The following is a 15,262-nucleotide window of genomic DNA, read 5'->3' as shown; positions in this document are numbered from 1 at the left end:
TTGAAAGAAGAAAAATAGAGATGCAAACTCAAAGGGAAATGGAAAAAGAAAAACATGAATTTGAGTTAAGGAAATTAGAATTAACTAACCAAATGGGTCACACCACACGTGTTTCAACACCTAATGATTCAGAGATTACTCAGAATATTAAATGGGTTCCCAAGTTTAATGAGGACGAGGTAGAGACATATTTTTTAGCTTTTGAGAAAATTGCTAATAGATTAAAGTGGCCTGCTAGACACTGGACTGTGTTGTTACAAACTGCTCTTGTGGGTAAAGTCCAAGAGGTATTTTCTGCATTGGCTGATGATCAATGTGAAAGCTATGATGCTGTTAAAACTGCTGTTTTGTCAGCTTATGAGTTAGTTCCAGAGGCGTAGGAACTTAGGTAAACCTTATGATCAAACTTTTACGGAATTTGCACGTAAGACGCAGATTCTTTTTGATAGATGGTGTTGTTCGGAAGGAGTAAAGGGTGAATTTGGAAAGCTTCGCGAGCTTATGTTAGTTGAGGAGTTTAAATCTTGTTCGTGAAACAGTGCAAGAGTCCTTAGGGTTTAGCCCATTTGAGTTGGTGTGTGGTCATTCGGTCCGAGGCCCTCTTAAAATAGTCAAAGAAAGGCTGTTAGGGAATGCAGAAGAGTCTGTATCGATACTAGATTATGTGTCTGAATTTCGTGCTCGTGAGATGGCTAGAAAGAATCTTGTGAAGGCTCAGGGTAAAATGAAGAGATTGTTTGATAGGAAATCAGAAAAGAGAAGCTTTAGTTCAGGTGATGAAGTGTTAGTTATGTTGCCTCTTCCCAGTCAACCATTATCTGCAAGATTTGCTGGTCCTTACAAAGTATTAGAAAGAGTAGGAGAAGTTGACTATGTGTTAGATACTCCAGATAGGCGCAAGAAGAAGCGACTGTGTCATATAAACATGTTGAAACCATACACAGCGAGAAATAATAGTGATACCTGTACGTCAACACCAGTTACGTGTGTTGTTGAAGAGAATTCTGAAGAGTTTGGGGATCCTGATACATGTGTTAAGTTCAGTAATTCAGATGTCCTTGCAAACATTGAAGAGAAAGTTGGTCATTTATCTCGTGATCGTAAGGTTGAAATTGTTAGTTTGATATTTGGAAATCTGCAGTTGTTTTTGGATGTGCCAGGTCGAACAAACTTAGTGGAGCATGATGATAAGACAGCTGATTGTTCACCAATAAAACAAAATCCATATAGAGCAAATCCGTTTAAGATGAAGATACTACAAAATGAGATTGATTACATGATTAAGAATGATATTATCGAGCCTAGTTGCAGTGCTTGGAGTTCTCCATGTATATTAGTCCCGAAGCCAGATAAATCGTATTGTTTTTGTACTGCTTATCGGAAGGTTAATGCCAACTCTACTACAGATTCATATCCAATACCGAGGATAGACGATGATCGTGTGGGTAGTGCTAAGTTTGTCAGTAAATTTGATCTTCTAAAGGGTTACTGGCAAATTCCTTTAACAGAGCGTGCGAAAGAAGTGTCAGCTTTTGTAACTCCCATGGGTCTTTATCAGTATAAGGTCATGCCATTCGGTTTAAAAAAGCGCCAGCCACGTTCCAGAGATTGGTTAATGGTATAATTTCAGGGTTGGAGGGCTGTGAAGCTTATATAGACGATTTGGTTGTTTATAGTGATACATGGGATGTCCATATGCAGAGAATTAAAGCATTGTTTGACAGGTTGACAGCGGCAAAGTTGACAGTAAATTTGGTGAAAAGCGAGTTTTCCTGTGCAGAAATTGTGTTCTTTAGGTCATAAAGTTGGTTGCGGAAAAGTGAAACCATTATTTCCCAGTTCCAAAGAGTAAGCAGGAGTTAATCGACGCTTGTAGCTTCATTAACAAATCTGCTGAAAAAGAATGCGAGCTTGATGTGGTTGGAGGAATGCAGTAATGCGTTCATTAAAGTTAAAGCGATGTTATCAAACGAACCGGTGTTGATGGCTCCACAATTTGATAAACAGTTCTCGTTAATGATTGATGCCAGTGATGTTGGTTCTGGTGCTGTGTTGGCGCAAACAGACGAGAATGGTGTTAACTATGAACTAAGCCTGTGTGAGAGAAAATTCAACCAGCATGAGAAGCGTTATCTACTCAGTTTCCAATTGTAGTTTGGACTAACCACAACCCATTAACGTTCTTGGCAAGAATGAAGGACAAGAAGCGCTTGTTGAGATAGAGTTTAGCAGTTCAAGAGATGAATCTGGAAATTCATCATATCAGAGGAAAAGACAATGTTGTAGCTGACGCTTTGTCAAGAGTTTAGATAAAACATAAAATGATTTTAAAAGATTTATTGATTTTAAAAGTGTTTATTTATAACAGTTGAAGTAAAATCATATCAACAACCTGTTAAAATAACTATAAGAAAAGATTTAAAATGTTATAGTAAACAGTTATAAGTTTAATCATATCAAAGTGGGGGTGTGTGATGGGTTTGTCACACGGAAGTGAGCCCTCTAGAGAGAAAGAGGGAGAGGAATAAAGATGGACAACAACTACAACATGTTTTGTTATATTCTTATTGTTGGTATCAGCGAGCAAGCCAGTAACATATTACTATACTACTACTGTACGCATTGTTGTTCAAAGTGAGGGTAGGAAATATCTATGTTTTTATATACATTTTAAGCCATATTTAAAAAACAGACCCGACCTGACTTTTTTGTTATCTATTTTTGCAAAAAATAAATGTTTTAAGAGTTTATAATATATCAGAGCTGTCGAATGTAATTAATAGAGACATACAGTGAACCATGATAGTTGCACGTACAGTAATAAAATCAAGTTGGTTGATCCTAATAATAATAAAAATAGTATTTGTTTCTGTTTGTAGTATTGTTTGCAATATTTTAGGGCGTGTCCTTACCGACGATAAACAATACATTTTTATTGGGCCTTATCATTGTTCATAGGCCTATTTAAATGATAATTCGGCACTCAGGAAATCTTGCCTTGAATCTATCAATCACCGATTCGCCTCTGCCTCTTTCACGATGAATTCCCAGCATCATTAACCTGTCCAATCTGTCATCCAGCATTGTTGCCCGTAGGTCATTTTTAATTAAATTAATTAACCTCATGCTGCTGAAGTTGCGTTCACATTCGGCTGTAGAGGGTTTTCGGGGAGTTGTTTGATAATAAGAAAATTGTTGAATTAGGAAGTTTGGGAATAGGTATAGGCTGTTAAGGGTTGATTATTGCTTGAGAATTGGGTGGGGTTTTTTTGTGGTTTTTTTTTTTTTTGGTTGGGATTAGAAAGAAAAGAATTGTTTTGCCAAACCTTATTATTAAATTTACTTTTACACATTATTGAGAGTTGTACAGTTGTGACTATTTACCGTTGTTTACCAGTGGTTCAAATAAATTACATGTTCGAAAGAGCCATAGTTGCGGCTGTGTGACAGTCATATTGCATACAGACGGGGTGCTGGAATCTTTCCTTGTTGTATTCACCCAAGACCAAAAGCGCTTTGGGTTTTCACCCATGTTAACTGATAAAGAATTTTTGTAATTTAATCTACACATTGTTTTTAAATTACTTCTCGCCATCCTAAAATTTTCTATATCAAGCCTATTTCCCCCTTTTCATTCATTTTATTTATTTTGCCATAGATTGGAAAATGCAATTTAATCCAATTAAATCAAATGTACTTGTTGTAGGTAAGAAAATAGATAAACACAAGTTATGGAAATTAGGAGACTAGTCGATAAATGAGTGTGAAACATATAAATATCTAGGTGTAATGATATCAAGAGGTGCAAATGACCATAGCCATGTAGAATATGTTATACAAAAATGTAACCGACTCATAGGCTATATAAAAGCCATAATTTTAATAGAGAATATTATGGTGATATCCTCTGGCGAACAATTGCACTCCCATCAATAAATTATGGTAGTACTATTTGGGTTGGTAGCAAAAGTGATTGTGAAAGAATTGAAAGATTACAATTACAAATGGCAAGGTTTATCCTTAAGGGCTCTCGGAATACCCCCTGTGCTACTCTTTATGGAGAACTTGGGTGGTCAAAAATCTATATTTGCAATGAATAATTTTCCTTTGTGAACTTTTCTGCTAAAGTCTAATGTTTCCTGTGATTAATTTTTCTTTTGTATAGAAAATTGTATATTTTTAGTATAAATTTCGGGGTAACTAAGAAAAAAAAGTGTGGCTACATTTTTAGATTATTTTTTTTGGCTGATTATTCCATATTAAAAATTAGGTTTTCGAAAGTCAGTATTATAATAATATTGGAATTTCTTATGGGGCTTAAATTGCAATAAATCCTTATAAATCCATTTTAAACAAAAATATAAAATGGTGATTTATGCAGCAACATTGAATTGGCTTTGACTGACCTTTTATACTTTCAGAATGGAAAAACATTTTCTTGTGAAATATAAGATGAGTAAAAGAGTAATTGATGTTGGAGAAGAAGATGACTTTATCAACACAATTTTATAAAAATGGGTATTGATGAACAAATCATCCTGCAGAACTTGTCACAAGCTTTCATGAAGTGAACAGAACCATTCTAAGATGCCTAGTGCCTCTCATTGAATCTAACTCGTTACATCCTACATTTATTCAAGTCTTAAATGATTCCACATTGATTCTAGAGGATAATCAGAGCACAAGTTCTAGTGATCAAACATTTACATTAGGTGCTAGTTTTTTCCAAAATCGCTCCTAGTGTCAAGCTTTGATGATAGTTCAATTGCAAGTTCTGATTGTTGAAGTATAGGCTCTCATCTAATTATAATAAATCTGTTTATATGATCCATTAAGTTGTCAGTGATACCAGTCTTGTAGTCTGGGAACTAGTCAATAATTATACCCTAGTGGAGGTCAGTTGTCAAGCTAAACTAAACACATCTGATTTAGCACCTTTATTAATGACAGGTGTATAAGGCCCTGTTTAGGGCCTGTTCAGACCTACGGAGTTATGCTTTCGTATCGTACGCGGCGTACAACTCCATAGGTCTGAACCAGGAAAAGATTAGTGGAAGCCACCTCGTACGACACTGATATTTCGTACGCTACGAAAGCTCAAGGTATGAGTTTAGTGGACGTCGCTTACAATGCGAAAGTCACGCGTCGATGAATATGACCTAGGTTAGATATCTAGCCAATCAAATTACAATATTCGCCACGTCACAACGTGCCATGTGCTCCCCATCGTATAGCCAAGCTGATCCATTTGTTGTGATCGGTGAACGCGCGAAAAAATCAAACCTTTTAAATACACTATACAGTATTATTATTAAATTAATTAATTTAAAATGTCATCGAAGCGTGCGCATTGGCGAGAAACCGAGGTAAAAGACCTTATTGCATTGTGGGGAAGCCCTGAGTTCAGAGATCGGTTAGAAGTAAAAAACTGGCGTACAAGCACCGGCAACAAGATGTCTGTGTTCAACGAGATGGCGGAAAAGTTAGCAGAGATGGGCCATCCTCGTAAAGAAGGATTCCATATCCAAACAAAATTGAAGGGGTTGCGGTCGTTGTATAAAGCGGCGAAAGACAGAGTGAATAAATCGGGAGCCGGTGCAAGTACGGGTTTCGAACATTTTTCTGCCATCAACGATATTTTAGGTCATAGACCAAATATCAACCCAAACCCCAAAACGATCGGCGATTCATTCACGGTCAGTGAGGGGCTGGTTGGCATGCCTGGCAACCAATCGGTAATGCCGAGCCCAAGTGTTCGATCTAGGCCTGTAACACCTAAACAAACTACTACTGTTAATAACAACGAAGGTAGGTCTATGTTTTATTTATACATTTTTCGGAGTATTATATATTTCTCATACGCTACTACTAGTCCTACTATTAATAATAGAACACTAGGCCTATATTATATTATTACAACTAATAATAACTTTTTACTACTCTAGACACAAAGCACTAGGCTACCCTACCTAGGCCTGCTGAATTTTACTGTATGATTTTTTATTAATTTATCATAATTAATCGGAGTATTGTTTCATGTTCATATGTAGATTTTGAAAATACGCCAAGCACATCTCGTGCTTCAATTAATAATACAAGACCTGTTGTTGGTAATGAACATCAAGTATGTGTCGGTATGTAAAACTGCATTTTATTCTGTCAATAAAAATCTTCACAACCGATAACACAACAATTTACAGTACAGTATTTTGTATATCTTACAGATAGAAATGGTCATGTACTTCTTCCACGAAGAAGAATTACACAGCGACCTACAACACCAGCAAGTGATGTTTCTTCTATGCTTGATGCATTAGGCGCAGGAGCCCCGGATAGCGTTACGAAGTCGTTAACTCTGTCAGCCCATGGTCAGCCCAACTAGTGTGTTTTTCCCAAGGACAATTTATCAATAACTAAACTTTGTCACCACCCATAAGTGTGCTGTTCATTTTCTATTGACCAATGAACACCAATGTAACTGGACCTGAGTTTCTTGCTATTCGACCTTGGGTGCAAATTATACAATTAATTGATGTTAAGGCCACTGACTACTCTTTTCTGTATAGAAACACTGAATTGACTAAATAATAAGAAAACCCTACAATAATATTTACTACTAGGCCTACTTGATATGGTGTTATACAAGAACTATATTAAAAGAATTGAATGTATGGAACATGAAAAAAAAAGTTAAACGTTATATGTAAAACATCACTTAGATGATATCTATCAGATATATCATTTTCTAAACATTGTTTCATTAGTTATATCACGAAAAAATAAGTTAGTTATAAATAAGTAAGTTATTTCTCCATGAAAGTTTCTCCATTGTTATATTCACATCACATTTTCATTTTCTGACAATGTGATTGAAAAAATAGTCAATTATATTGGCGGCCCAAAACGATGATGTTTACTGTTGGGCCTACAGAAATGATACAAATTCTCAGTTGATATGACACAAAATTTACAGAATTCAGCACTAACAACATACCATATTCTTCAGTTCAGGTCACAAGTTTCAGGGGCGACAATGCAAACATCCCGCCAAAATTGTCCTTCTAATATATCTCTGTATTGCCAAGTAACACATGGGAAAAGAACAAATAAAAAACAAAAACCATTCAAAACAGACCTATTTCTGTTTTAAAAAAGATTTAAATGAAATAATTCTTTTTAAACACTGTACTGTACTTGGAAACACGTACTTGATTTGTGATATCCTCCGTTAAAAATACAGTAGAAAGTGTCCCCTTAATAGGGGTTCTACTGCCCCTGGAACAATTCCTAAAAAAACATGTCCTCTTCATAGAGGTTTAGCAGAAAAAAAACCAATACCAATACTGATCTGGACTCGGAAATTAAAAATGTAGCAGGCAACTTTTCACCAATGAAAACTTTCAAGACAGACAAAGTATCATAATTATTATGATATCCATTTTTATTTAATAGCGATAAATGGATATAAATATTTCGTCTTTTTTGTTATTTTGTGATGGAAAAAATATTGAGTGAACATTGGCACTGAGCTTAAATGTTCCCCGTCCCCTTAATGTCCCCTTTATAGGAGTGTCCCCTCAGTAAGGATTGGCTGTTTCGCCCCTTAATAATAAATGATGGTGTCCATCTTATGTCCTCTCAATTTTAATGTGCTACACCCGATAATAGCATACACATCTAGCTCGTGTGCACTTTAAAGAACCTAGTACATCTTTCGAGACGAGTAGGGGGTTACCCCGGTGTATTAGTACATCACAGCCACTGATCACCAGCTGGGCTCTCTGGGAGACCAGTCTTTGATTGAAGAGGTTACCCAGTATAAATATATATTTCAATTCAATTCAATAGAATAACTATAGGCTCCCATTTGATACAATGTGTTACCCAATGTGCTCAATTTGATTGTGCTACCCAATCCATGCTATCCATTTGAAATAATGTGCTACCCATTTCAAAAAATGTGCTACCCGATAATCCATATAGAATAATGTACAGTACAATTATATCCATTTGATTGTGTTACCTAATGTGCTATCCCGTTGAAATAATGTGCTATCCATTTGAAAGAATGTGCTACCCGATAATCCTTATAGAATAATGTACAGTACAATTATATCCATTTGATTGTGTTACCTAATGTGCTATCCCTTTGAAATAATGTGCTATCCATTTGAAAGAATGTGCTACCCGATAATCCTTATAGAATAATGTACAGTACAATTATATCCATTTGATTGTGTTACCTAATGTGCTATCCCTTTGAAATAATGTGCTATCCATTTGAAAGAATGTGCTACCCGATAATCCTTATACAATAATGTACAGTACTATATCCATTTGATTGTGCTACCTAATAATGTGCTATCCATTTGAAATAATGTGACTATCCATTTGAAATAATGTGCTACCCGATAATCCTTATAGAATAATGTACAGTACTATATCCATTTGATTGTGCTACCTAATAATGTGCTATCCATTTGAAATAATGTGACTATCCATTTGAAATAATGTGCTACCCGATAATCCTTATAGAATAATGTACAGTACTATATCCATTTGATTGTGCTGCCCAATGTGCTATCCATTTGAAAGAATGTGCTATCCATTTGAAAGAATGTGCTACCCGATAATCCTTATAGAATAATGTACAGTACTATATCAATTTGATGTGCTACCCAATGTGCTATCCATTTGAAAGAATGTGCTATCCATTTGAAAGAATGTGCTATCCATTTGAAAGAATGTGCTACCCGATAATCCGTATAGAATTTACAGTACAGTTATATCCATTTGATTGTGCTACCTATTGTGCTATCCATTTAAACTAATGTGCTGTCTGTTTGAAAGAATTCAAGTTTTTTTGTTTTGAATATGTTTTGCTATCCATTTTAAACGTGCTAAACAAGTTACATATTTGTTAATAGAAGTTTGCGGTACACCCATGGAGTAAAGAATATTTATACTATTCTTTACTCCATGGGTACACCACGTATATTAGTTCTGAAAAGAACTGTTGAGTTGCTCGACGTTTCGATTTACTCTAAAGTCAAAGTCTCCAAAACTATTCCATCATGCCGTATTCGGGGAATCGCCCACAAGTGTTTTCTCAGAGCAGGGTATGTTCCGTATGGGGTTCTGTATGCTATTTTTTAATAATGTACAAAAAATGAAATGAATAATCATATTAATTATCGGTATGTACGGAGAAAGCTCGAGCGGAAGTCGAGGGTTACTTTTGCCAACAAGACGAAGCGCGAAACAAATAAAACGCAGCGCGAAACATCTGAAATGATATATAATTTCTTAAAACATGAAAACACAGAATATATTATATTAATATAACTTTTTAATATTTCCAAAGGCTCGGACATGGAAGAAGGGCCTTAAAAAACTGAATTTCTATATGTTAGACCACATTTCCATAACTTTTCAAAACTCATCGAACCCTCTGCTAGTAGGCCTAATTAATATAGGAGCGTATCGCCAAATCATTAGAAAGAAAACATGGCATGAAGATGTAATTAATCAAACAACGGCCAAAGAATACCAACAATTTTAATTCGATTCGTAATTACTACGGTGGTGGACTAAGCCTAGTTTGAAACTATAGTAACCATTTATTTTAGAAAGAAAGATAGAAAAATTTGTTTCCATCTCCAAGTTAATACCAAGGCACTTTTCAATTAAAAATTCTGGCCTAGTATTCTTGCAAGGTCGTCACAGCTCCAGTTACAAAGGTCATCACAGCTCCAGTTACAAACGGTGATACAAAGTGTCAATCATTTGACCAGTGAACAACCCACTGGTAGGATAGTCCTTGAAACCGTCCGTAAAACACATTAATCACTCACATCAGTCATGCCGCTAATGGTTGAAAACCTCACTTTTTGGGGTTTTCAAACGTAACGCTATCCGGGGCTCCTGCGCCTAATGGGTAGGTTTTCCAGTGCTAAATGTTTCATTTACAATAACTTTATAGAATAGTTTGCTCATTAGTTAGTTTGAATAGAAAAATCTTAATATTTTCTTATTGTTAATCATAGAATCAGAGGCTCCAGATGATGAAAGCACAGGAACTTCACGTGGAATGATTTATGGTAAGTAAAGCCAGGTTCATTTGCACTTTTACCACTGTTAAAGCACAACGCAAAACTTATATTTTTATGTCTTTGCTTAGGCTTACATGATTGGTATGCAGAAGACGATGCATTTCCCGACGAAGGTTCTCTGTCTCAGAATAATGATGGTGAGTGCAAGAAAAACAAGTAATAATAAATTGTGATAATATTCTGTGACATTATAACAATTTTGATTACGTTTCTAGAAATAGATAGAGATACTGATGAACAAGGTGATAAAAGAGATGTAGATGAACCACACCTAAGTGATTCAGCGGATACTGGAAACCGTGCCAAACCAGGTACTGTATACTTGTTTTAAAATCGTCTTGCTTGTGTTTTATAAACAAATGATGAAAAAAACTCAAGATTGTTTTGCATATATTTTGCATAATTTAAACATTTTTTGTTATCTTAGGCAAAAAAAGGCGATTGTCCGGAAGTTCAAAAAGGGACAGAACCGTGGACGCTCTTAGTAAAAAAATGAAGGAGACCTCAGACGCAAACTGGAAGCGGATGTCTTTTTGAGAGGTCACGCCAAGAAGACCGGCAAGATCGAGCGGAGGAGCAGCAGGCCATGAAGGCCTAAACGGCCGTGCTCGAACGGGGAATCGAACAAAGACGGGTGGATGCCAGCGAAGACAGAAGGACCAGAGGCATTTTCATGGAAAGGTTACTGGCAATTAATCCAGCCACATATGCACCAAGTACTCAACCACCCACATATAGCCAATATAACCAACATTTTGGAAATTATTAAACATTACTTTTTTGTGAAACATTTTATTATATCTTCTTTATGGTGCTATGCATACAATTGCAATCATTTTCATACGACTATTAATTTATAAATTGTTATCTTCATCAAATCTTTCAACATATTTAACCTTGCCATGTTTAGGTGGACAATATTAGTAACATTTTTGTATTTTTAGATTTTAGAAGTGTTTTGTTAATAGACTGCATGCATGTTGATTATTATACACATATTTACTGCAATATATATATATATATATAAAACATATTTAACCTTGCCAAAAAAATGTAGACAAATTTATGAACATTTATGTATTTTTACTGTTTTTACATATATATTTTTTAGATTTTAGTGTTTTGTTTATAAACTGCATGCATGTTGATTGTTTTAATCCGAGTTATAATAAAAAAATTTTAGCACAGATGAACTTGAATGTTCAAAAATTATTTTTCAGGATTGCGATTAACACATTTAGTTTTGATCCTTCAAGAAAGAAACTATAGCATTCCTAATTTCTTCCCCAGATTGTGTACGGTTATGTCTACATATCTGTTCCCCCTCGTCCTCTAAATTTACCCCTTCTTTGAGATAATTCATATAAGGAACATTTGAAGCTTCACAAATATTATGCAAGGTACAGCATGCCTGTACCACAGACCGTAAATTTCTAACTTCGTGTTCGTTCTCCTTTAACAGTAAACGCCACCTTCCTTTGAGTCTTCCGAAAGCTTTTTCAACTGTCATTCTAGTGGAAGAATGTTTGAAGTTAAAAATCCTTTTTCTCTATTTAGATTACCCCTACCAATAAAAGGGCGAATTAAATTTGGTAATAATGGGTATGCAGGGTCTCCGATTATTAACAGTGGCACAGCAGTTCCCTCAATATTTAAAGATGGATTTGGGTTGAAAAGTGTGTTGTCCGCTAACTTATTGCTTAATGTGGAAAGGTTGAACATACGAGCATCGTGTACGCTTCCTGGCAAGCCAAAAAAAGTGTTCATAAATTTGCCATCTGCATCCACTAGTCCTTGTAGCAGCACTGAATATGACCATTTATGATTAAAGTAGTCTTGGGCATTTTCAGTTGGTGCAGTTATTTTGATGTGTGTGCCATCAATAGCCCCAGCGACCTGCGGGAATCCTTGCTTCATCCTGAATTTTTCAACCATGTCCTGTAATAAGACATAATTAATTTATTTTATACTGTATAAACCAAAATTGTAACATCACCAATTATTTTATATACTTACCAGTAACTCTTGTCCTTCCGAAACACGTACAAACTTTGGCATCAACACCCTTTCAATTTGCCGACATACTTCATGAAAAATCTCACACGAAGTGGACCTCGCGACACCAAACTGATTGGAAACGCACCGAAAAGAAACCCCAGTTGATAAGCGGTACAATGTTAAGGCTAGCCGAATTTCTACAGAGAAAGCTGATCTCAATCTAGTATCTCTGTAGGTGATGTGTGGTCTTAACTCTTCTACAATGTAATTGAATGCAGCCTTGTTCATTCTGAAAAAAATTAATATTAGTATGCCTAAAGTATTGGTATTACTGTAGTCGGTACTACTACTAGGCCTACTACCGATATCTAGGCCTAGATAGATAAGGCCTAGAAAGGTCAATAATATAGTAACAATATATTTACACTGTTTTATTACAGGGACATACCTGAAATTTGCTAACCATTCCTCTTCATCCCAGTTAGTCATTACATGATTTTCCCACCAGAACGTACTTCTAACGCCTGGCTTTACCCACCATCTACGATAAATCGGTTCACTTTCCACTTGAAAATGGGACGAAAAGATGGACTCTAAACCGGCTTGTTCATCTAGCATTAGCCAGAGAAGCCTTCTCCTCAATTCTTCGCGACGAAGCTGACGTCGTCGTTTTGCTCGAATAAAGTTTATCAAAAACATACACACAATTACACATTCTTTGTCCATATCAGCTGCAAATTGGTTATTACTATCATCGTCGATTAATTGAAGTAAAATAGCAAATAAATGTAATGGTAACATTGTTGAAAAAATTACAGCGTGCTGCATGCAGCAGAAAAAGCATTCAATAACAAAAAGGTCACACATAGCGGCCGTGCGCATGCGTTAGTTTGGTTAATCGCTAGCGAGTGACATCATATCCGTTTGTAACGCAACTTCGTTGCAATGAATCTGAACACTTTGCTCTTACGACGCTCATTAAAATATGGCCTCTCTTACGACGCTCATTAAAATATGGCCTTGGTTGTGATACGAAAGCATAACTCCGTAGGTCTGAACATACCCTCAGACCCATAGCGTTAGACCGTTTTAGCGTACGACGCTAAAAGAATGTGTGTCTGAACAGTTGGGGATTAGCGTACAACGCGTTGTACAACGTGTTGTACAACGGTTGTAGCGTTGTACAACGCGTTGTACAACGGTTGTAGCGTTGTAGTGGAAAACGGTTGATAGTACCGTTTTAGCGTACGACGCTACTGTAAGTCAACGTTGTATCCAATCAGAACGTTTCCTGTTATGACGCGAAACAAGGTTTGACCTAGGCTGACATCTTGTATCGTCGTGTGAGAAATGGATTTCAACAACAAAAAGGCCAGAATAAATAAGGCCTAACTAGGCTACAAATACAACTGTTAAAAAAAAATAGGCTACAAACTACATGTATCAATTGATTACCATTATATTTTCTAACAAATGACATAAATAAATGCACCTTGTAAACATAGTGACTACAATCCCGTCCCCTTTTAGGCCTAGGCCTAGCTAAGAGCCATTCACGCATTTCATTCAAGCTAAAAACTAGCGTGGTGGGACATCAAGTCACTCATTCATATATACAAGGCAGACTAGACTGGACAAGTTTAATGCTGAAAACCCCTTAACTCCTAAAAAATTCAGTAAACAAACAAGGGGAGCTGTGTCATTTTTATTAGCAAGTTAAGGGTTTTTTAACTGACTGGTTAACACAATCTCCATCTTCATATCATTATTAGGAGGCCTGCTTTATTTTCGTAACACCAGAGCCTGGGGAAAATGTTTTTTACTACAAAATATAACAATAGAAACAGAAATTTGGCTTTACTATATTTTTCTTAAATAAATGCTGAGGTATGTTTTATTTACGGCAAGTTTTTTCAAAGTTGTAGGGCTGAGATCTAGGCCTATATACAGTGGAAATAATGATGAAAACACGTGGGTAAGAGCACATGAATATGCAACTAGAAACAACCTGAATGACGCACTTCCGTTGTAACGATAATCCTACGCTATGGGTCTGAACACCTCATTTTTTTCTCTGCGGTTTGTAGTGTGACCTTGTTAGTAACGTTGTACGCTAAAACGGTCTAACGCCAAAAAAAAAAGCCTGGACATAAAGCAAAAGACTGGGACATTACAGAAACAAAGTAACTCACAGCGATGGTGTAAGACAAGTAAAACGTCAACACACAATACGCGTGAATGTAGAAGGAAGAACGATTATGCAAAATCGACAAATGATACAAGTGATGATGAGAACCACACGTAGCATTCAAAATGAATGAACCAACCATCACCGATATTAATAAGCATGGACTGTTAGTGGATACAGGTGTGTCATCACACATTATTATAGATGAATCAAAGTTCATCAAGTTTGAAAAAGGCTTCAAACCGGAAGCACATACAATGGAATTGGCAGATGGCAAGAAATATACTAACATTGCAACGAAACGAGGAGATGCGAAGATTTATCTCATTGATGATCAAGGTAGAATCTGCGAAACAATTTTACGGAATGCATTGTGTGTACCATCCTACACACAGGATATATCGGTACGATCTGCAACCAAAAATGGGGCAACGGTGAATTTCAAGCCAACGACAGCGGAATTGTTTCATAGGGATGGAACCAGATTCAACATCACAATGAAAGGTCAACTATATTACATGAACACTTGTAATGTTAACAATAGTACTGTAATAAGTGTTGCACGTGAAATACATGAATGGCACAATATTCTTGGCCATTGTAACAAAGATGATATTATAAAATTACAAAATGTTGTAGGAGGGATGAAAATCGAAGGTGACGTGAGTACTAACATAAATTGTGAAGTTTGTATGTTAGGAAAGATGGTAAAAACCAGGAATAGACAGGCTGATGCCCGCGCATTGGCACCATTAGATCTAGTACACAGTGACTTAGCTGGCCCAATCCAACAAACTTCATCTGAAGGGTTTAGGTATGCAATGTGCTTTACCGATGACTTTACGGGCGCAGCGTTTGTATATTTCTTAAAGGCAAAAAGTGACGCCATTAAGGCAATGGAAAAATTTCTAGCCGATTCTGCTCCCTTTGGGAATATTAAAACCCTCAGATCAGACAATGGATC

General features: G+C 36.2%; 1 protein-coding gene across 2 annotated transcripts; it reads right to left on the bottom strand.

The window, feature by feature from the left end:
• Positions 1-10,928: 10,928 nt before the first annotated feature.
• On the bottom strand, positions 10,929-13,735 carry LOC144835879 (uncharacterized). 2 transcript variants are annotated; one of them, XM_078691000.1, is made up of 3 exons: positions 12,559-13,735; positions 12,129-12,399; positions 10,929-12,050 (listed from the first exon to the last, which is right to left on the bottom strand). In XM_078691000.1, the coding sequence occupies exons 1-3, from the start codon at positions 12,990-12,992 to the stop codon at positions 11,619-11,621; spliced, it is 1,137 nt and encodes a 378-aa protein (XP_078547126.1). In that variant the 5' UTR covers positions 12,993-13,735; the 3' UTR covers positions 10,929-11,618. The 2 variants fall into 2 exon arrangements, with proteins under 2 accessions (XP_078547126.1, XP_078547125.1); XM_078690999.1 differs by having other exon boundaries at positions 10,930-12,050; positions 12,129-13,726.
• Between the last annotated feature and the right edge of the window lie 1,527 nt (positions 13,736-15,262).

Source organism: Antedon bifida, chromosome 2, assembly GCF_963402885.1.
Source record: "Antedon bifida chromosome 2, ecAntBifi1.1, whole genome shotgun sequence".
Classification (NCBI taxonomy): Eukaryota; Metazoa; Echinodermata; class Crinoidea; order Comatulida; family Antedonidae; genus Antedon; species Antedon bifida.
The sequence above is the reverse complement of the archived record's forward strand: the minus strand, read 5'-3'. Positions and strand labels throughout refer to the sequence as shown.